Here is a 23,189-nt window from a genome sequence, read left to right as displayed (position 1 = left end):
AACGATAGTATTGCTAAAAATGTGAGTAACAAATGCTGAAAACCATAGGAATTTTATAAACCATTATTAAAAGTCAGTGAAGGTAAGCTTTTTTTATTCTTGGGATGCCTGGAGGTTACCAATTTCAAGAAAACAAAGGCAGAGCCCCCTGTGATGAATACTGAAGCCTAGGTGGTTTTCTCAGCTGTTCCCCAGGGTACCTGTGAGCGGCATGCTGTCTGCATTCCCCGCAGGGAATGGGTGCAGAGCAGAGGTTAAGCCTCCAGGTTGACTGGATAACAGAGGAAGAAAGGTTGTTTCCATGTGGCTTTCATTCTTCACAGTGTCGCTGGCAACCGCACTCGTCTTATTACGGTTTGCCAGAAAGCATGAGCTTGGAGAAGCAGTGAAGGCGGCTTTACTTGCATCTGGAATGGTTTTTAAAAATGGGAAAGTTAACATCATTCCCATATTCCCAGTAGAGGAGCCCAAGTAAAAGAAACTGAAAATATTTCAGGGTTGTATCAGAAACCTGCAAGCTCATGAGAAATGGGGAACAAAGCTGGCTCTTGGCTGGGTGCTTGTTTCAGTTAACTGTATGCTTGTGGGATAGTTGGGTTCTGAACAGCAATAAAAATAATCTACTCTGGCATAACCGGTATGGCTCAGTGCTTAAGTGTAAACCTATGAACCAGGAGGTCATGGTTTGATTCCTAGTCAGGGTACATGCCTGGGTTTTGGGCTCCATCCCTAGTTTGGGGCGTGCAGCAGGCAGCTGATCAATGATTCTCTCTCATCATTAATGTTTCTCTCTCTCTCTCTCTCTGAAATCAATAAAAATAAATATATTTTTTAAAAATTAAAAAATCCACTCTGGCATGAACAGTTTTCAAAATGCAATTCATCACACCCCAAGTAGATGTGTTCTCTTCCTTCTCTAAACTACTAGAGAACTTATTTCTATGCCATTTATAAGGTGGTATACTACATGTGTTGTCTTGAATTACAGTGTTTTGGTTTTTTATTATAGTCATCTCTCCAATCTTATCTAAAGTTTCAAAAGTTAAGAACATTGACTTTGTTTCCTTCAGAGTTTCAGGAAAGTACTTTGAATACCCTATGGAAAAGAGCAGTCCCTAGAAGAAACAGGACTCCATTAATATCAGTATACCGTGTTAGCAGTGACGTGTTTGGGGTAAACTCTGAGACTGGTATACTAGTAAACCCATTTAACATGTGTGCTTACAAATGCTTGAAATTAGGTTTAAACAAACAAATATGCAAAACAAGGTGTACATTTTAAGTTACCTGAATTTTTCATATACTTGTCCAATAAATTCTGTAACTCCTGCTCTTTGTCATTATTAAACTGGGTCTCCATGGCCAGGAGGATGTATTCATCAAGAAGCATGCGGATCAAATGGAAGGAACCTTGTTTATGGACGGGGAATGGGTAGAGGGCATTGTGAGATGAAATAAGGGGGAGAAAGAGAAGGAAAGAGAATGAGGGAGAAGTCAAGTTATCTTGGTGACCATCTCGCAATACTTTACAAGGAGCAACTGAAATAAACAAATACTTGTTGGACTTTAAATGACCTGCTAAGACCAACATGCTTAACCTGGGTCTCTAATCTTTCTGTGTCCCGCCTGCCCAGCTCACTGTGTGTACTGTCCTGGCAGCTCTTTGGCCACTAATTACATCAAAGGAAAATACGGATGAAAGTGAGACATGCTTTATGCTTTAAGAGGGCACACATTGGAGTGTGATAAGCTTTAACCTGGGGAGAATAAGCTCTATTCTGCTCTATTTCTGTTTACTTTGTACTAAATAATTAGACAATGGCCAACATAGTCTGGAAAAAGTATCAAGAAGATGTCCTTAAAACCTGAAACAAAATACTCTTTGATTTGGAAAAAGGAAAAGAGTAATTTGCATGTAGAAGCTGTTCTGGAAAATCTTAAACTTTTTTCCACTATTCAACAGATTTCCCAAAAAGAGTCTTTTTTTTTTCATAAAAAATTCAGGATTCAATGTTGCATATTTTAATAAACCTTAAATGTAAGCAGTATAGTTAAAATAATAAACTCAATACATTTTATTGATCCCTCAATACAAGTTCACTGATTTTATTTAATTACATTGAAAATTAAATAAAAACAACTTAGTTTTTTATAAGCTATTTTATAATGTAAATATTTCTCAAAATGCAACTACCAAATGCAGAAGTACTGTAGTTAGCTTTATCACAATAAACTAAGATAATATTTTTAGGAGAAAGAAGGTGTTTCCTTTTTTAAAAAGCTAGCTTGACTCAATTTGCTTCACATGTCACACAGCAGGAAAGATGGTTCAGAGACATGTGAGCATGTCTTCTAAGCTGCTCTCTAATTCCTGAAGTGCAACTATGTGGGTTCCTGAAAAATATGTAAAAATTTGCCATATCACAATAGTAGTGTCTTTGGAAAATAATGCATGGATTACCATTTATTTGCTTGTTTAATAAAAAGCATTTATCGAAGCCTTATGGAATGTAATGATGGTATGATATATATGATATATATATGTATACATATATACATATATATATCATATATATCACTCAAATCCCTATATACCTCAATTAAAGGAATATTCTCCTTCTATGATGAGCAGAGAGCTTGAGTAAAGCCCAAGCCAGAGAGAAGTGTTAAGATTGAACTCCATATGTGATCTGACTCTAAAACCCAGGTTCACAACTACTAGTCTCTACGGGCTTAATATTCAGATATGGTTTGAGAAGCGACGGTGCCACATGTTGAAAAATTGATGCAAATGTGACTGGGAACAAATGGTGTGATTCATTTAAGAAGAGTTGAATAGAGCACATAGGATACCAAAACTGGATGCATTGTTCAAGGTGAGATTGTGCATTACTCGAGCACCAAAAAAGCTCCACTTCAGCAGGAAGTCTTGAGCCCTCTTCTTTAATGACCTTCCATTTTGTTTGCTGGTCTAGAAAGTAAAGGAATAAAATGGAACTATAAAATCTGTCATCTCATCAGTACATGGACCCTACGTAAGACCCAAGAGGTAGATAACCTGTCTGACAAATGGACAGATGGCATGCACACCATTTGTTTCATCCAATAAAATGATCTATCCAGGGATTCTCATTGTCTTTTCTTCAGTTTTTAAGGTTAACAGATGTTTATTCTGCAGGGGTTTGTTACCTAATAGAATTGGACAGCAAAATGAAATAATTTACAAAATATTTTATCTCTTATTTTATTTTGACAGAACAGAAGGTGAACTGTGAAGGAAGGGTGGTATATTTCTGTGAATGATTAACTCTGACTTCTCTGGTCCTGCTTGATAATCTGTTTTCCTTCTAGGATAAAAAAGTCCCTACACTATAACTAGTTTCCTTGATATGGAATGGCTAACACCGGTCAGTGATGGATATATTTGTTCTCATTGTCTTGTTTTCATGATGGATGACTTGAAGGTTAACAGAAAGAGTTGAAGAAACCACATGGAAAACACAAAATACTGAGCTCTTTGAATTTAAAAAAAATGTAAATACTTAAAACCATATTTTCTGCCAGCATTTATGGAAACTTGCTTTTTAGAAAAGGGCCAGAATCTTTCCAGTTTCTAAGTTTATCTTTCACTACTGATGTTATTCAGCTGTAACTCTACTGACTGATAGGGAAGGCCTAATGTAGCCCCCACTTACTCAAAGGAGATACATTCCAAGACCCACAGTGGATGCTTGAAACTGCGGGTAGTACCAAACCCTACATATACACTAAGATTTTCCTATAATACATACCTATAAGAAAGTTTAATCTATAAATTAAGTGCAGTTAGAAATTAACAACAATAATAAAATGCACAATTATAACAATAAATTATACGAAGTCATATAAATGTGGTCTCTCTCTCTCTCTTTCCTTCTCTCCCTCTCTTTCAAAATATCTTATTGTATTCTACTCAAGTTTTCAATTAAAGGAAAAATTTCACACTTCTCTTTGGCATATCCAAATTGCCAGTATCACTACTCTTGAACTTTGGGGCTATTACTAAGAAAATCTGGGGTAGGTCTGCTAACCCAGCCAGCTAAGTGACTCACAAGCAAGGAGCATGTACAGCGTGGGTAGCTGAAGAAAAGGAAGAGTCACATCCTGTCAGGATGGAGTGGGATGGGGAGAGATTTCATCATGCTACTCAATGAAGAATTAAAACTTGTGAATGGTTTATTTCCGGGATTTTCCATTTAATATTTTCAGACCACTGTTGACCTGAGGTAACTGAAGCCACAACAAGCAAAATTGCAGTTAAAGAGAGACTACTATCATGTCTGTCTTGTAGTCCTTAGTCAAAAAAGGATCAATAGAATCAAATCCATGCCCAGTGCTCTCAAATCTGGCATATTCCTAATTTAGCTATTCGGGTTGCCTTATTTGTAGGGCTTCAAAACTCTTCAAAGCATTTTTGCACCCAGACTGTCACCCCAGCCCCAGCAGTAAGAAATTACAGCCAGCTTAGCATTTAGTGTTGAAAAGTACCTTAATTACTCTCTGCTCTACCACAGTATCCAACCATTCAATAAACGCCTCCACGGTGGCATTCTTCTTAAGGAGATCTTTCAGTTCTTGGAACACCGTGATAGAATCATCTATCATGTATATAAGGGGGGAAAAGCAGAATATTACACTCTACATTGAACCCATGAGAAAACCTAAAACTAGGTATCATTAATAATATTATATAATAAAAGGGAACGATAGGGAGATTAAGTTACATGTGTTAAAGGAATTCATTTCATATCTTGAGAACAATAACAAAATTCCTTGGTACTTTACTCTTCAAAATTTTAATAAGTAATCTTGGTATGTATTGAAATATAGGTTTAGGTATTATATAAGTACTAGAGGCCCGGTGCACAAAAATTTGTGCACTCGGGGGGGGGGGGGGGGTCCCTCAGCCCAGCCTGTGCCCTCTCGCAGTCTGGGACCCCTCAGGAGATAACGTCCTGCTGGCTTAGGCCTGCTCCTGGGTGGCAGAGGGCACGCCCAATCCCTAAGTGCAGCCCTTGGTCGGGCTCAGAGCAGGGCTGACTGGGGAGTTGGGGCGCCACCCCCTGTCATGCACAGAGCAGGGCAGATTGGGAGGTTGTGATGCCACCCTCAGTCACGCTCAGGGTAGGGCCGATTGGGGGGTTGGGGCACCGCCCCCTGTCACACTCAAGGCAGGGTCGATGGGGAGGTTGCGGCGCCACCCCTGTCACGCACAGAGCAGGGCCAATCAGGGGGTTGGGGCGCTGCCCCCTGTCATGCACAGAGCAGGGCCCATCAGGGGGTTGGGGAGCTCCCCCCTGTCATGCACAGAGCAGGGCCGATAGGGGAGTTGGGGCACCGCCCCCTGTCACACACAGAGCAGGGCAGATCAGGGGGTTGGGGCGCCGCCCTCTATCACCCACAGAGCAGGGCCAATCAGGGGGTTGGGGCACCGCCACTGTCACACTCAGGGCAGGGCCGATGGGGAGGTTATGGCTCTACCCCGTCACACACAAAGCAGGGCCCGTGGGGGATGGGGGGTTTGGGCGCTGCCCCCTGTCATGCTGATCCGGTGCCAGGAGGCCTCGCGGCTCTGCTGATCCAGGTGCTGGGAGGCATATTACCCTTTTACTATATAGGATAGAGGCCTGGGGGTCGGCTGGTTTGCCCTGAAGGGTGTCCTGGATCAGGGTGGGGGTCCCCACTGGGGTGCCTGGCCAGCCTGGATGAGGGGATGATGGCTGTTTGCAGCTGGTCACACACCCTTCAGGGTGGGGGTCCCCACTGGGGTGCCTGGCCAGTCTGGGTGAGGGGCTGAGGGATGCTTTCAGGCTGGTGGTTGTTGACTGAAGCTCCCAACTGCTCCTTTTTTTCTTTTTTTTCTTTTTTATTCTGGGCCAGCTTTAGCTCTGGCTCTAGCTCTGAGGCTTCTGCTGCTGATTGCGTTCTATAATCGAAACAATGTATAACTCCAGCTCTGAGATCCCGGCTGGCTGAAAGCTGGTTTCTGGGGTTTTGTTTAGCTTCTATATTTGTTACAATGTTTCTTAGAGTTGCAGCTCAGAGGCCGGCAAGTCAGGCGGGGAACGTTGGAGTCTGCAGTCACTGGAGCAAGCAAGCCTCCTGTTCACTTCAGTGCATGGCTGCCGGCCGCCATCTTGGCTGACAGTTAATTTGCATAAGGATATGCTGATTAGCCAATGGGAAGGGTAGTGGTCGTACTCTAATTACCATGTTTCTCTTTTATTAGTGTAGATGTTTATACTAGGGAAGAGTAAGTTGTCAACATAGTTGATTACTCATTTTGAATCCGATGCTGTCATTAAATGCAATGGCTTAGTTGAAAGCTAAAGGATGAACTAGCCTTATAGATTTCTTGCTTATGCAATATTCTTTATCTTTAGCAAAATTTAAATTCTGCACTGAAGATTTGAGCCACTTACATGAATAATCTTTTATCATGTAAAATTTAAAGGGCCACTTTGAGACTATCATTTATTAAAGAGTTTGAGGTTTACTGAATCTCAAAGGGTAATATAATTTTATATTATGAAACAGAAAGCAGGGTTGAGATAGACTAGTGATGGCAAACCTTTTGAGCTCGGCATGTCAGCATTTTGAAAAACCCTAACTTAACTCTGGTGCTGTGTCACATATAGAAATTTTTTGATATTTGCAACCATTGTAAAACAAAGATATATTTTTGATATTTATTTTCTATATTTAAATGCCATTTAACAAAGAAAAATCAACCAAAAAAATGAGTTCGCATGTCACCTCTGACACACGTGTCATAGGTTCACCATCACTGGATTAGACCATCCCCAGAGAGCAATCTATTATTGGTGTATAGCCTATATAAGGCTGCATTTTTTAAAATCTTTTCAGAAAAAATGAAGGGAAAAAATAGAAGGCTGTTACCCCTTGGAAACCAAGCTTGGTTGTCTAGACAAACATAGTGGCTTGGTAAGCTCGGTCAGGTGGACCAAACCTGATCAGGGATTCTCTGCTTTGAAAAACAGTTTTGTGCAGAGATAGCACTTTTATATGCATCTTATGCCATAGATGCTAAAAGTGTTCAATACATGGAAATGTGGATGCTTGTAATGTAAAACTGGAAGAAAATTCACAAAACTCAAGACCATTTTGATCATTCCCAGGTTATTTCTATTTTGGTAATATCTAGGCAATAAGATTATGGATAACTTTTATTTTCCTCTTCATATTTTCTAAATTTCCCAGGTTCTCCACAATGAGTCAGTACAACTATTTTTAAATAGAGAAAACTTTTCTAATTTAAAATGTTTTTTAAAAAACAGGATTCTCAAGCAGATAGGATTTTTGTAGTCCAAGGGGAGGATATCTGGCAATGTCTGAGACATCTCTGTTATCACAACTGGGCGAAAGCTGCTACTGGAATCAAGTGTAGTGGGTAGAAGCCAGGGATGCTGCTAAATATCCCACAATGCACAGGACAGCCCCCAACAAAGAGTTATGCAGTTTAAGATGTCAATAGGGAAACCCTGCTCAGCAGAGAGAGAAGACTTACGTTCAGTGTAGATATCAGATTCAGTGTCTGTGCTGCCCGAAATGGTGAGAAGGGCTTGAGATCCAATACTATTCAAGTCAACCTTTTCTATATCCGATACCATAGAATTCACAACATGCTGGTCAAAGAGAGCCGGTCTGGCAATCTGCATACAAAAGGTTTGTGTTTTTTTTCTTTTTAAAAAATCACTAAACTACCTTAGTGATAGTCTATCTAAAGGAAAGTTTTAGTTTCTAAGGAAACATTTCCTTCAGGAAAAATTATCGTGTTTTCTTACTTTAAAACTAAAAAGCAATAACTGAGACTCATGATCATCTCTGTTAAGAGTTTGAAAACTATTCTGGACTTTGAAAATGAATTTTTTAATTCATAGTTATAAAATAAGGATTTTATGATATTATGTTTCTTATCTGGAATTAGTCCAAGCTAGTCTCTTTTTATTATTATTTTTTCTTATTTTATTTTTTCCATCACCTTTCATCTCCTCTATGCCCACTTTCACCTTCACCCCCACCCCCCAACTAGTCTTTTAAAATTTAGGGAGCTAGAAACCTTCTTAAAGCAAATGATCATTTGAGAAGAGGAAAAGTATTCTTTAACAATATACAAACATGCCCTAGCTGGTTTGGCTCAATGGATAGAGCATCGGCCTGTGGATTGAAGGGTCCCGGGTTCAATTCTAGTTAAGGGCACATGCGCGGGTTGTGGGCCCAGTAGGGGGGGTGTGCAGGAGACAGATGATCAATGATTCTCTCTCATCATTGATGTTTCTATCGCTCTCTCCCTCTCCTTCCTCTCTGAAATCAATAAAAATATATATATTTTAAAAAAACACATAAAAAATATACAGACATGTAGTCTAATTTTAAAATTGTTGTTTTCTCCTCTATTTAAGAAAGCCAAATTAGAAGGAAGTTTTAAAACGTGTTGGTTTTGTGGGTTTTACAACATTAAATATCAAATGGGCTCATTTCTTTCAAACTTAATTTTTGTTACTTAGGTTCATGTGGCAAATAAGAGTTTTACATTTTACATTGCATTCAAATTACATTTTTACTTTTATTTTGAAGTAATTATAAACTTATAACAAACTTTCAAAGTCAGTGCAGAGTACAACTGTCCTCAGTATCTACTGTTGTTGAACCCATGGATACAAAGGGCCAACTGTATTTCCATATGCTGTCTATCTAGCTTCTCCTAATATTACACCTTACCTAACCATTGTATATTACCCAAATCAGGACATTAACCTTGGTATGGAACTATTGACTACTCTATAGAAATAATTCTAATTTTATCAGTTTTTCCACTAATGTCCTTTCTCTGTTGTAGAATCTCACAATGCATTTACTCCTGTCTACTCAGTCTCCACACTCTGGAAGTCCCTCAGTCTCTACTATTAGAAGATTCATGTTTGAGTTGATGACTCAGTACCCTCGGCTTGCTAACATACCTGAGCAAGATGCAAGAAAGATGTTTGTCGCTTCAGAGAGGATACAAATCTTCGCACAATAGGTATTTTCTTGTCAGTCAGAGCTTCTGGCAAGTTTTCCAAGGATGAAACAACCCACTGTTCCCAATTTTTAGCAAAATTTCTTATGTCTGCTAATAAGCTACAAAAAAGAAAAAAGAAAGAAACCACACCAATGTGTTAAATGCTAAGTTGTTCAAATACATTAAATAAATGCAGTTTAATGGAGGTGTACAATTATTGTATGATTCCAAGAACATGACTTTTGAAGTCAGCCTATGGCTGGCATTTATCATCTTGCTCAATATACTCAGTCTCCTCAAGTTGCAGTTTCCTCATCTGTTGAGTGCAAATAACAATAGTATTCATGTCACAAGATTATTATGAGAATCATGTGAAATAATTATGGAAAGTGCTTAGATTAAAGCTTGTCATGCACAGTGTTTAATAAATAATTATTATCAACTAGAAGTCCGGTGCACGAAATTCGTGCACTCAGGGGAGGGGAGGTCCCTTAGCCCGGACTGCACTCTCTCACAGTCTGGGAGCCCTTAGGGGATGTCCGACTGATGGCTTAGGCCTGCTCACCACGGACATCCTTAGCTCTGCTGTGGAGGCGCAAGAGGTTCCCGCCACCGCCGCTGCGCTCGCCAGCTGTGAGCCCAACTTCGGGCTGAGCGGTGCTCCCCCTGTGGGAGCGCACTGACCATCAGGGGGCAGTTCCTGCATTGAGTGTCTGCCCCCTGGTAGTCAGTGCACGTCATAGCGATTGGTCATACGCCATTCGGTAGATTTGCATATTAGCCTTTTATTATATAGGATATTAATTCATGATTCAATCATTTTCTATAAAATATTTCTGGGAAATGTAAGTGTGCACTTGATTTCTCATATTTTAGCTTCTTCAGAGCCCATCATATTGGAGGTGACATCATTTCAGATATGTAATTTAGTTTCTAGTAGCATATTATTATAATCCAAATATAACTCAGATAAATTATCAAAAATGAGCTCATTAGAGGACCCTATTTCAAAATTGCAAATGTTGGTTGTGTTTATACTATGAAAACATATAAAAACTTTAAAAATCATTTAATAATCTGATTATATGTAAATAAAATAGGTTTAAATATATTTGGGGTGGTGCTTAAGTTGAGGACTGAGACATGGTACAAGAAAAAGAGTGGACAGTTTGGGGTTAAACAGACTTCAATTAAAATATAGGCTGATTAAATAAATAACAAGCAAATAAATTAAATAAATATAGTTGATATGAAAACTTTTCACCATATACTGCCACAGTATGTATACTATGGTTTTAGGTTTTTAAATGCACATATTTATAGTTATTTCTAGAAAACAGTCTGTGAGATAATAATTAAGACATTAAGAAGATGGTGAGATTATGAGTAATTTTTTTAAATGTAATTACACATGTTTTTCATTCTCCACAATGAACATTAATTACTTGCAAACTTAGGGATAAATATATAGATCATTTCTTTCAGTCTTATTGTGAGTATTATTGACTGAACCTACCTTTCAGGCATTTCTTGCATTGTTGCAGGAATGAGTACATCGGTAAGAACCTTAATCACAGCAAAAGAGAGTTATAAATTCTTACTCAGTATTTCCATAGAAAGACATTATTTGTCAATTACTTTTAACCCTAGCTTTCAAGAGAATAACATGTTAATTCATTTCTGAAACTTATACTTTTTTAAAATATATTTTTATTGATTTTTTACAGAGAGGAAGGGAGAGGGATAGAGAGTTAGAAACATCGATGAGAGAGAGACATCGATTAGCTGCCTCCTGCACACCCCCCATTGGGGATGTGCCCGCAACCAAGGTACATGCCCTTGACCGAAATCGAACCTGGGACCCTTGAGTCCGCAGGCCGACGCTCTATCCACTGAGCCAAACCGGTTAGGGCGGAAACTTATACTTTTATCTCTGGAAGCAATGCATGTATGAGGTGTGTGTGTGTGTGTGTGTGAGTGTCTGTTTAAAAGGCAGGGGGAGGGGAAGATCTAAAAACATTGCAATTACTAGGTTAAGCAGGTGACACTAACACAGTGAGTACAGGGAGCTAATTATAAGAACAGAAAGAGTACCAAAAAGGGCTAGACTGAGCCCTAAAGATGTATGAGATGAAAAGTCATAGAAGGAGAAATTAGTGCTGATTCCAGCTCAGGATAAACTATGATGAAAAAGGGAGGTTGTTAAGCCAGATAGGACAGGAGCAGTGCAGATCCACTAGGCTGACTAATAAACTTAGTGGGCCAGCCTGGAGGAGAGGACCAAGAGGTCCACAGGAGAAGAACGTTCAAAATGTGGGTAGACACTAATCTACAAAGGCCTGTGTAGCCTACCAGCAAAACACGCATTCCCTGAGGAGGAGACAGTAAAACAAGACACAGCATTGTCTATGCTCAGTATGTTAGTTATTAATGGATTGTCTTGCCAGACTGTTTCAGTGACTAGAAGCTGGGACCACTCTCTAAAGGGGGATGTGGACCTTACACTGCTCCATGTACAGTGTTCACTGTGCCTCCCTGAGTTCTCTGTGAAGAAGAGAAACTTGGTTCATTTCAGGAGAAACTCAGGATCTTTGTGTTGGACTCAAAGAAAGAGACCGTTTGAGGTGGGGGAAGATACTTAAAAGATACTCTTGGAGGTGCTGAATGACATCCAAACAGCTTTATCCTACTGGTCAACGTGCGCCTGAGCTCCGGGTCTTTTCTTAGTCCCGCTCTTGGAACCACCTTCCCTCCCCTTCCTGGTTACATTCTCAAGCCTTAAATATTGCAATTAGTCAGTGCAAATTAAGTCTTTTCCTTCAAAATAGTAATATTCTTATTCAATCTCCCAAAATAAGACAATCCTCACTCTACTCTGTCCTTCCGTAACTTGAACTAAAGGCAGAGATATCCTGCACTAACTCCTCCATTCTCTCATCCTGTGATGAGAGAGAGCTGGACAAAGGATGAAACTGTGGGCACCCCATTCAGCCTCAAGCCCACCTGCCAGTTCTTGGTCTGCAAAGGTGCTTCTGGACGAATCTATTTAGCTTCTGCTTCATTTCTCTGCAACTAACTTAGGAGGATTTCGTTTCCTTAATGCTTAACAAGGCGCTGGCTTGGGTTTTCTTGCTAACTCCAATTCTTTTTAAATGACAATTTAATAGGTAAATGTAGGAAATGTACTTTAAGGTCCCAGATTTCAGTACAGTTTTCTCCCTCGGCTTGCACCTTGCTGCTCTCTAACTAGAGAACAGACTGTGGGGAGCTAGCTTCACTCCCTTCCTGGCTAAGTGTTTGGCTAGACGGCCAACTGGCTCCTCTTGTCTTCGTTCAGGATGCCTTTGTGATCCTTCTGTAGACGCTTGGGAACTCTTATTTGGTTTAAGAACAAAAATGACATTAATGCATTAAAGCTAGAGAGTTTAAAGATTTTTCAAGTTATTAGTCCTGTGAGAGTGCTTAATTCTGCTCTTTCCCAAAACACTGAGATTATGAAAAAAAACACAACCACATTGTTATTTAATCTGAAAACACCTTGAACAGTTAATAAAAATTAACTAAGTGTCCATGTATTAGTATGTCGCATTTAGAATTATCCTTAGTTATAAATAAAAATTGATTTTGTTTTCATGTAAACTTACATTAAAATACATATACTATTAAACATAGACTATTAAACTGCTTGCTTTCTCATCAGAAAAAAAATTAATGGTGTTTCTCCGGCCAGAAATAACAAATTTATCAAAAATATATTGCAGAAATGTAGATAGAATGCTCTTAAAAGAAACATATAGTTTGTGTTTAAAAGAGCCCAAAGAGCTTACCTTATAAAGAATTGAGTCGCAAACACAGAAAATGTCAATGATAACAGGGTTTTCAAGCAGGGGGAGGAGATGATCAGGCATCCCTTGCCAGAAGTGTAATAAGAAATGCTGGATCTAGTTGCAGAGCAAAGAGTATGTACATTACGATTTTTGCTTCAACTCATATAAAGAACAGAACAAGAAAATATTTATAGTATGGTCAGCAAAGCATTTTTGTCACCCTTACCTCTTCAAAGTTCCCATTAATTGCATTGTCCAGGATGCATTGGCAGTGAGTTTTGTACATCATTATGAGGGTATCAACCTATTTCAAGGAAGAAAAAGCTTAACCACAGCATCCTTTCAACGCTACCTTCACTTGTTCATTCATTCAACACACATTTATTAAGCTCCTGGCATATACCAGGCATTGTGCTCAATGCTGAGGAATCAAAAAATAAAGGAAAAATTCTTATTTCAGGGAGCTTACTGCCTTGTGAAGGGAGAAAGGCAAGTACTATATAATCATAGAACAGTACCATAAAACAACGATAAAGGTGATTGCAGAGACATACAGGCCAAGGCACCATGGTGACTTTCTGCTCAATAAGAAAATTACCTCTGATTGGAGAAATAAGTGTGAAATGGTAAAACATACCAACTCTTCACCTTTAAGTTTTATTAAGTGGGTGCTTGGGCATTGTGGTGGAGTGGTTTCCAGGTTCGGTTCTTGAGTCAGTTAAACCTGAGTGCCCAGTGCCACTGCACTTCTTACCAGGTGTGACTCTGCACATGTTCCTCAGCCTCTGAACCTCAGGCTTTTGTCTTTATGTAGAGTCGTAATAACATATCACTTATACGGTGTGAAGAGGATGAAGTAAGATATGATGCACATAGAACAGTGCTTGGTACATAGTAACACTTTACTAAATATTACCTAAAATCAGTAATAATATCAAATGACTCCTTCACCCAAAAAAAGTCTGGGTATTGAGTGTCTATCATGAAAAGTCTCTATTTCCATGTTACCACAGATATTTATATTGCATAAAGTTTTAAACATAATCTAAAATTTGGAATGAGTTAGAACTAGATAATATTCTAGCAACTTACAAATATTCAAATTCAAAACCATTTGATAAGCTAGAAATGTCCCTACTGTTACCAGTTGTGTAGTTTATGTGAACAGGAGCATGGCTTAGAGGTTAAAGGTGTGAACTTTGCCCACAGACTACCTAGATTTGAATGTCAGTTCCAATCTGCCACTTACTATGTGACATTAGGCAAGATACTTAACATGTGTGTGTTTTTATTTCCTCATCTGTAAAGTGGATATAATGATAACAATAAAAATAAAATAGGATCGTCATGAGGACTAGATGAATTAACACATGGTAAGTGGTTGGAATAATCCATAATAAATGTTAAGAAATTGAGCGCTATTAGCTATTTTTATCCCATAGTATCTAGGGTGGTGACAGTGATGGGGATTTCCTATCTAATCCTTTGCTCTACAACCTTGATCCCTGCAGCCCAGTACAGCACACATTTTTGGAGGATTAGCTCAAACTGTATAAAGATGACATGCAAATTACCAATCTCCCTCCAAGGAGGTATGCTGACTATCGGGCACGGGGGGTAAGGTGGTCCCTCAGCCTGGCCTGCACCCTCTTGCAATCTGGTACCCCTCGGGGGATGTTCAACTGCCGGTTTAGGCCGGATCACACAGGAATCCCTGTGAGATCGGGCCTAAACCGACAGTTGGACATCCCTCTTGCAATTTGGGACTGCTGGCTTCTAACCACTCACCTGCCTGCCTGCCTAATCGCCCCTAACCACTCTGCCTGCCTGCCTCATTGCCCCTAACCACTTGCCTGCCTGCCTGATCGCCCCTAACCATCTGCCTGCCTGCCTGCCTGATCGCCCCTAACTGCTTGCCCCTAACCGCCTCTGCCTCGGCCCCTGCTGCCACAGCTTTGTCCTGAAGGACGTCCGGAATGACATCTAGAAGGTCGTTCGGCTGTCCGATCTAATTAGCATATTACGATTTTATTATTATAGATAGTCTTAGGACAACAAATTTTCATTGTATTATACATTGCATTCTTTATAAACATAATTTTTCTTGATTTTCTGAGAATAGATGCAGGAACAAAGGCAAGTTTTATCTCCAGTAAAGTCAGTGAGAATGTGATGGGGGGTAGCAATTGACTTGAGTGACAGTATGATGAGTCAGAAATCAGATCCCTCAGCTTCAGCTAACAGTGGTGTAAACTTCTCACTGGGCAGTCCCATCCTTTCTGTCTCAAGAAAGCAGGTGCTGAGCTCCCACCCACCCCTCTTTCTAGGAACTGTGAAGTTATCTGAGGAACTTGGCTACTGGTGAAGAAGGTGAAAGGCGGGGCTCAGGGCCCTCAAGGGACAAAATGAGTGCTAGTCCCTGTTCTCATGATGGGGACCAATGGGAATGACTTAGAAACCAGGGGTTATGTAAGCACCTTGATCCCTGAATGAGATAATGATCTACAGACCAGTTTTTCAAGTTGACAGTAGGGAATTCCTTGGGGGCCAGCAGAGAAACTGAAATAAACTATTGGAATACGTTCATCACTTCTCTTTTTTCTTTGTTGCTCTCGCCCCACCTTTCTCTCTCATCAGGTGTATTTACACAGCAAGGTCTTTACAATATGTAGGAATCCTCTCCACAAAGGTGCTCAGCTATACCCTCCCCCAAAAACTGTGTTCCCTGAGGTCCCACTGATTTCCACAGGTTCCCCCATTTACAAACTGCCACATGTTCACATTTACTGGAGCTCTCTTAGATCTGAAGCCATAATATGACACATTACATCTATGAGGTAAAAATGATGGGAGCGGAGAATAGTAGGAAGTGGACACACTTCAGGAGATTTGCTTGGAATCGGCATTTGAGAATAACCTTCAATACTTCACCTATTCTTAACTGGCAGAGTATGTGTCATCAGAAGTTACTGGGCATGTCTACCTATCTACCAGTAGTTTTCTTATTAATGTGTTATTTTCATTTCTAGTTTCTACAGTAATACAATTGGGCATTCGTTCATCATATTCCTCTATCTTTGCACCTTAAAATATGACCAAAGGTGTTTTCCTCAAATGCTAATGAAAAATGAACTCCAGTTTTAAAAACAATGTAGAAATTATGCCCTGATTTAAAAATAGATTCTGCTATTAGTCAGCTAGTAGGTATATAAAAATGACTTCAGAAATTCAGAAATAGAGGAGGATTTAGCCACACATTTTATTACATGTTGAAGATCATTTACAAACTGAATCCTATGAAAAGTTTTTCTTCCTTAACTTTCAAAATAACATGCAAATGCCAGAGAACCAAGAATTTTAGAATTGAAAAGAAACTTTGGAACCATCTAGTGCATGGCCTTGCATTCATCTAGGTACCTCCCCTCAGTGCTAGGAACAGATTCTGTTCTGGAGAAATGCTTGATAACTCTTTACAGAAATTAAATGGAGTTCATCCCAAACATAAAGCTTATGATTTAAAACCTGCATGTGATAGATGCATTCTGGTATTTTCTTCCTTCATCCTGAGCTTTAAATAAAAAACAATCTTCAGTCTTGTAATGTTTATTTTACCAACTTCTGATTATGTACTATCATGGAGATGGTAAATAATTAATTGGAAAGTGTTTGATCGATGTTAGTAAACACTTGTCCCTTCTATAAATCAGTCCATTATGTTTGAGTATGCAGATTTCTGACTGCTTCCTGCAAGTGGCATGAGATTCCTAGCAAAGTGAGATATGGAACCAACCTATCAGAAAATCAATAGAGAAGTAGCTTTCATTGATACCTTTTCTTTAGAAATGCATCCTTGGTACACAAGGTGTTGAGCACTGGGGAATTCCGGAAGAAGGGTTCCAGTTTTTGAGCTAAGTGAATATTTACGAGTGAAGCCACCCTATAATTTAGAAAAATGAAAAGAAATAAAGTCATTATTAAAAACACAGTTATAATAAAATAGGAACCCATAAAATTTCATTCTTTATCCTAAAACCCATGGGAAATTCAAGATTTAGGTAAACTCTTTAAATTATGTAACTGAATAAACAAGACATGTAAGCGGAATTATTGTTTCCAAACTGTAAATAGTTTTATAGTCAGGATAAATTTCCTATTACTTTGGATTTTAGCTTTGAACATTTTCTAGTTTTCACAACTTTTAGAGATTTTAGTTCACATTTGTTTAAGAGCATAAATTTTGAAAGGTCTACTTTTAGAACTATTGAAATTATTATAACCCTGAGAGAATAAAGAATTGCCAAACCCAGCTTCCTCATTTATGAATTAAATAAATGAGATAAGTTAGTTTAATTATTCAGTCTCAGAGATAATTAGCAGTAGAATTTTGATTAGAGTCTAAGTGTTCTAACACCCAAACCAGTATTCTGGACTTTCTCACCTCAACCTTCCCCCAACCCTAAGTTCAGATATTTGTTCTTTAGAGTCTCTTGGGGAAAACACATCTCTATCCGATTTTGAATTTTAGCCTTGTTAACCTTTAGTTATGGAAACGAATAATGGTAAACATTGTGCAACAATTACAGATGAAATAATTAAATGTTAAGAGTAACTTTTAGAATAATATGTAGAAAAATATATTTATGATCTGGAATATACACAGATTTTAACACACAATATATAAAAAACCCTACTAAGCATAGAATTTTTAAATTACCTTCATCAAGATACTATAGAATGCTGAGTTATGTCACCAACAGGGAGAAGTTATTTACAACACAGAATTTCACTCCTGCACATGTGCACTTGAAAAATATTCATAGAAATATTGTTTTTCAAGCAAAAATTTCCACCAACAATGGAATAAATGCATTGTGATATGATATTTTTATACAATGTAATACTATACAGCAGTACAAATAAAGGTACTAGAACTACATGTATTAACATTGATGAATCACAAAACCTAATGTTGAATGAAACCAGAAAGCCACAGAAAAAAATGAATCCATTTCTATGTAGGGAAAATAATAAACAATACATTGGTGATAATAAGCTGGGCAATAATAAAGAATACATAAAATGTACTATCTCAATCATTTTTAAGTATACAATTCAATAGTATTAAGTACATTCAGATTGTTGTGCAATTATCACCATATGTTTAGGTATTCATTCATAGTGGTAAACTTTAAGGAAAAACAAAGGAGTGATTAAGACCAAATTCTGGAGAGCAGAAACTTTTGGTGGCAGTGGGAGGGAAATGATTGGGGTGGGACACACAGAGGACTTCTCTCTTTTAAGCTATGAGGTACATCTTCAGTTTTTAATCTTTAAAATTGTGTGTGTGTGTGCATGTGTGTTACAAATAATATTACATTTCCCAATAAAAATTTTAGAGTGTTAAAGAAACACATATTAAGGAACAAAAATATATGTTTTATTTTAATATTTATTTAAAGCCCTCATGTTGATAAATAATAGTTTTGTGTACTAGAAGCTATTGATTGTGTGTAATATCAAGAGTGCAATGGTGGGGGGGACATATGTAATATGCCCAATAGTAAAGTTTAAAAAAAAAAAAAGACTGCTCAAGGGAAAGGTTTTAAAACTTAATTTGTATGAATCTGTTAACAATTGTGTCAAAGTTGTTATAAAATCAAATAATATCTGTCCAGAACATGGAACAGAAAAAAGAGGGATTGATAAATTGGAATAAAAAGTAAAATATAATAATTTTGATTCCAGGAATGTGTTTGCTATTTTAACAGTACTAGAAGGTGCCAGATCACAAGCCAGCTACAGAGATCTGAATTTCTTTTTGTCAACTGATGACTTCAGTACTCTTGAGTAAACTATTTTTAAAATCTTATTTCCAAAAGAAAATAAGAAGGAACCTACAGAAAAGAAACCATATGATTAGAAGGCAAGAGGGTCTGATTTATGAGGAAAGATTAAAGGAATTCAGCTGCACAGTTTGGCTAAGTGATGACTAAAAGAGAGCATGATAACACTCAACAAATATTTGAAAAGCATATACCAAGAAGGGAGGATTTGTTATTTATCTTGGTACAAAGTTGTTGAACTGGCCATGAATAGTTGATGTTAAGGAGAAGGAAACTCAAGCTATCAGGGAAACTTCCTGGTTGAAATGTATGAAATCAAGGCACTTTTTCCTTAAGAAATAATGGCAAATCAGTACTTTAGCTAGTTAAAACACAATAAAATTTGAAGCACTATATTTATGAATAAAAACTTAAGACTATCAAAATTCATACGACTGACTGATAATTACTCTTACCATCCTCTTTCCTTTTTGTTTTGTTTTTGTTGATTTTGTTTACTTTTATACTAAGAACTATTTAAAACTTTTTTAAAGTATAGATAAAAATTAATAAATACCCATGTACTCACTACCTTTATTAAGACATTAGACGTTTGAAATGTTAAAGCAGCTTCTGTAGCTCTCTCTAATCTCTTTCCCTTCCTTCCTCAAAGAAATAATTATTGTTCTGGATTTAGTTATTATCATTTCTATTTAAACCTCTATTTACTTCATATGTAAATATTCTTAAGCAATAAGTACTATTACGTTAAAAATGGTACAATAAAGTATGTATCCTTCTAAGTTCAATAAGATTTTTCACTCAATTTTAGGTTTTTAAAATTAATCTAATTTGGCTCTTACAGCTATAGTTCACTCATTTCCAAAGAAGTATAGCACTCTCTCATTTAAATATGTAAAAAACATGTTTCCCATTATATCATGATGGCCACTTATTTTTAATATTCTGCGATTGTAAACAATACTTTTATGAACATCCTCAGACATGCCTCCTTGTGCAATGTGAAAGTTTCTCTAGCAATGTAATTATAAGGCGTGAGCACCTTCACTTTTACTAGTTATTGTCCCTAATACTGTTTACGAGAGTTCCTTTCTTCCACATTCTCAAAACTGTATTTTTAGACTTTTTAATTACTATTATTCCAATAATAGTTAAATAATTACTCACAGTTTTAATTTGCATTTCTCTAATTAAAAGTTTAAATTGAGCACTTTTCATATGTTTATTGGCAGAAATGGTATCCAAAATATTATGGACCATATGTTATGGAACCTGATCAGTCAGAATGGGCACTATGAACAACATATTATGCATTAGTCATTCTTTTTACCTTGTGGGACCTGCCTGTTCATATACTTTACTATATTTATATTGAGTTGTCTTATTATTTTTGAGTTGAATACTTTACATATTCCAAAACAGTACTGTGCTACACAACTTTCTGTGATGCTCTTCATTAATCTGCACTTAGCTAGTGCCTTTCCATAAGCTTGAAAGAGTTCATTCCTTACATACAATGAATGCCTTAGGGCTACATTCCCTCTGGGCATCCTAATTGGGAAGAGCTGGGACTTTCTTTAAACTCTTCAAACTCTTTTTTCCTATTATTTTCACTCACTGCAGATGACCTAACTGACCACTGACTAATTCCTCAAAGAGAAGTCTGAAGCCACCAAACTACCTCAATTTCTGCCACAAAATCTGCAAATCTACTTGCATCGGAACTTACCCTTTCCACCTTCCAGTTTTAATGAAAGAGGTGTTCCTTCTCCGGGGCCACTTCCTCCACTCTGAAGCTCGTCCATGCCCACCTTCAGTGACCTTGTGCTCTCAACTTTCCCCTCCCTGTCTTTCATATCTACGGTCTCTACTCTTACCAGAAGTGTTTTACCAACATTAGAATGATTGTCTAATCGTTCTTCAAAACTAAATTTCAAGTCCTTCCCCAAGTATCACCCTCAACATGACTAAATTTTCTACTTTCAACATACCACTTCCCACTCATTTTTAAAAGTATATTTTTATTGATTTCAGAAATGAAGGGAGAGAGAGAGATAGAAACATCAATGATGAGAGAAAATCATTGATTGGCTGCCTCCTGCATGTCCCCCATGGGAGACTGAGCCCGAAACCTGGGCATGTGCCCTAACTGAGAATAGAACCATGTTCTCCTGGTTCATAGGTCAATGCTGAACCACTGAGCCATGCTGGTCAGGCTTCCCTCTCATTTTATAAACAAATCAAACCCAGCTCTCCACTGAAAATGCTCTCCCTGAAGTTATTAATTATCTCCACTTAACTAGTCCCATTGATATTTTCCAGTCTGTATCTTGATGACCTTTTAGCGCCATTTCATAGTAGTAACCATTCCCTTTTATTGGAAGCAATTTTTTTCTCTCAGCTCTCTGCCACAATATTCTCCTCCTCTTAGCTCTCTAAATTTTCTTCAGTTATCTTGCTGACTTTTTCTTCTACCTCACTTTTCACAACTCTTCTTGTAACCTCTTCTCCTCTCATTTATTTATTTCTAGACATTTCTATCCATTACCATGGCTTCCGTCACTATTAAACTAAATATCTAAGTCCTCTTTCTTATCCTAACACTGTGATGCTGCTAAACATCCTACAGAGCACAGGACATCCCCCACAACACAGAATTATTTGGCCCCAAATGTAAATAATAACAAGTCTGAGAAACCCTAATCTGTGCTGTTCCAGCTGTCTGGACCACTTTTCCACTCTCTTCCCCTACTGCACTCCTCCTCCAAATTCACACTCACTTCTTCTCAGTTATTTCCTTAAATGTCACTTCCTGTGGGAAATGTCCTTAACCACTTCAACTAGGTTAACTACCATGACACCCTTTATAATCATTTAAGATATATTTTCCTGCTATAATGTAAAGAGTCAAATCTATCCACTCACTATTTTGTCCCCTAGCACCTGTAACTCCATATATCTATTAATATCTTGACCATGGGTTTTTAAAAAAAGAACTTTACTGAGAATATTTTAGAAAGCAGGAGTATCTCTTAGCCTCAATTTCCTCAGTTGTAAACTAGTAATGTTAACATCTATTTTCCCTACCTCACAGTTATTCATGTTCAAATGACCAGAAATATGAACATTAATAAGTATAAATGTTCAAATGACTTACATTGAAAGTTTGGGTCCTGAGCAAACTATGATGGTCACCTTAAGTATAAAATATTTTTTTAATTTCAATTTTGTTAAACAAATACTTTATTATTTTTTAAAGTATCTAGAGTAGTTATGAGACTTTAGAAAATCCTTAATGGTGTTCATTTCTATAATCATTATCATAATGGCACTCTATTATTGCTTCAGGTATCTTTAGAAAAATAGGCTATATAGCCTAACCAAAATCACTTATTTTCACTTTATCGACAAAATCTACACCTGCATGTGTCATGTACTCTTCTGAGGATAAAACAGAAGACTTGAGATACATTTTTCTATTATTCTATAAAGCAAGGCCTGCCATACACATGCTACGTCAGCTGACAGTTGGCTCGTACACCAGCTCTACCAAAGGGGTAGAAAAAACACCTGAGAGAAGTTACTTAAATTCCCTGTTGACATAAACTTCAGTCAACTGAAGTATATTTCTAAGTCGATATGCTTGCACTTTCACAATTGTTCATCTAATAAAGAGCTATTATTTCATTGATAAAGAGAGCAACCTCAAGAATTTTATTATATAACTAGCCATTAACTGCATTAAAAACACTGGTGGGAAGAAATTGGTCATTTCAGAAGATTGGGGCTTTATATTTTTTTCTTAAGATAATATGTTTGCATCATTTCACCAAACTAATGGAGCTACAATTGACCTCAAGTCCAGATTTACCACCCAACTCAGTGTCATGTGCCCTAGTTCAGCCGCGCCTCTTTTTTAGTTAACGTGATAATGAAGGCCTTATCATGTGCTTAATTAGCCATGCGATCCCTAATGGCAGTCTAACTCATTTAGATAAAGTCAGTTTGCTGATCTGTGGTTTGGTTGGGGGCTGGTAGGAGGAGGGGAGTCTAGGGATAAAGTGAGGGGGGATGGTATAATGTGCCCTTTCTCCCTAGCTCCCACCTCCACCATCCCCAGCCCCTTCATTGAAGAAGTGGTCAGCAGAGTGAGTAACAGTGGTTCTCAACCTTCCTAATGCCGCGACCCTTTAATACAGTTCCTCATTTTGTGGTGACCCCCACCCATAAAATTATTTTAGTTGCTACTTCATAAGTGTAATTTTGCTACTGTTATGAATCGTAATGTAAATATCTGATATGCAGGATGTATTTTCATTGTTCGCGACCCACAGGTTGAGAACCGCTGGATACACACACACACACACACACACACACACACACACACACAAGTGGTTAAAACAAACCATAATATTGAAACAAACTACAGCATAACATTTGGGCTTCTTGATAACTATT

At 37.9% G+C, this 23,189-nt stretch overlaps 1 protein-coding gene across 1 annotated transcript in view; it reads right to left on the bottom strand.

Moving 5' to 3' along the window:
• RFX6 (regulatory factor X6) overlaps nucleotides 1-23,189 on the bottom strand; it is a 44,413-nt gene that overhangs the window by 5,550 nt on the left and 15,674 nt on the right. Inside the window, exons 7-16 of the mRNA XM_070419211.1 lie at nucleotides 16,718-16,825; nucleotides 13,115-13,192; nucleotides 12,889-13,002; nucleotides 10,578-10,627; nucleotides 9,021-9,180; nucleotides 7,568-7,712; nucleotides 4,528-4,637; nucleotides 2,854-2,971; nucleotides 1,288-1,410; nucleotides 201-407 (exon numbers count right to left, since the gene is read on the bottom strand). Coding sequence (XP_070275312.1) covers nucleotides 201-407; nucleotides 1,288-1,410; nucleotides 2,854-2,971; nucleotides 4,528-4,637; nucleotides 7,568-7,712; nucleotides 9,021-9,180; nucleotides 10,578-10,627; nucleotides 12,889-13,002; nucleotides 13,115-13,192; nucleotides 16,718-16,825 — 1,213 coding nt within the window. The remainder of the gene's footprint in view (nucleotides 1-200; nucleotides 408-1,287; nucleotides 1,411-2,853; nucleotides 2,972-4,527; nucleotides 4,638-7,567; nucleotides 7,713-9,020; nucleotides 9,181-10,577; nucleotides 10,628-12,888; nucleotides 13,003-13,114; nucleotides 13,193-16,717; nucleotides 16,826-23,189) is intronic.

The sequence above is a fragment of the Myotis yumanensis genome, unplaced genomic scaffold (genome assembly GCF_028538775.1).
Source record: "Myotis yumanensis isolate MYYU_CA2020_CCGP unplaced genomic scaffold, mMyoYum1.0.hap1 SCAF_6, whole genome shotgun sequence".
In the NCBI taxonomy this organism is placed as follows: Eukaryota; Metazoa; Chordata; class Mammalia; order Chiroptera; family Vespertilionidae; genus Myotis; species Myotis yumanensis.
This window is presented reverse-complemented; position numbering and strand designations above follow the sequence as displayed.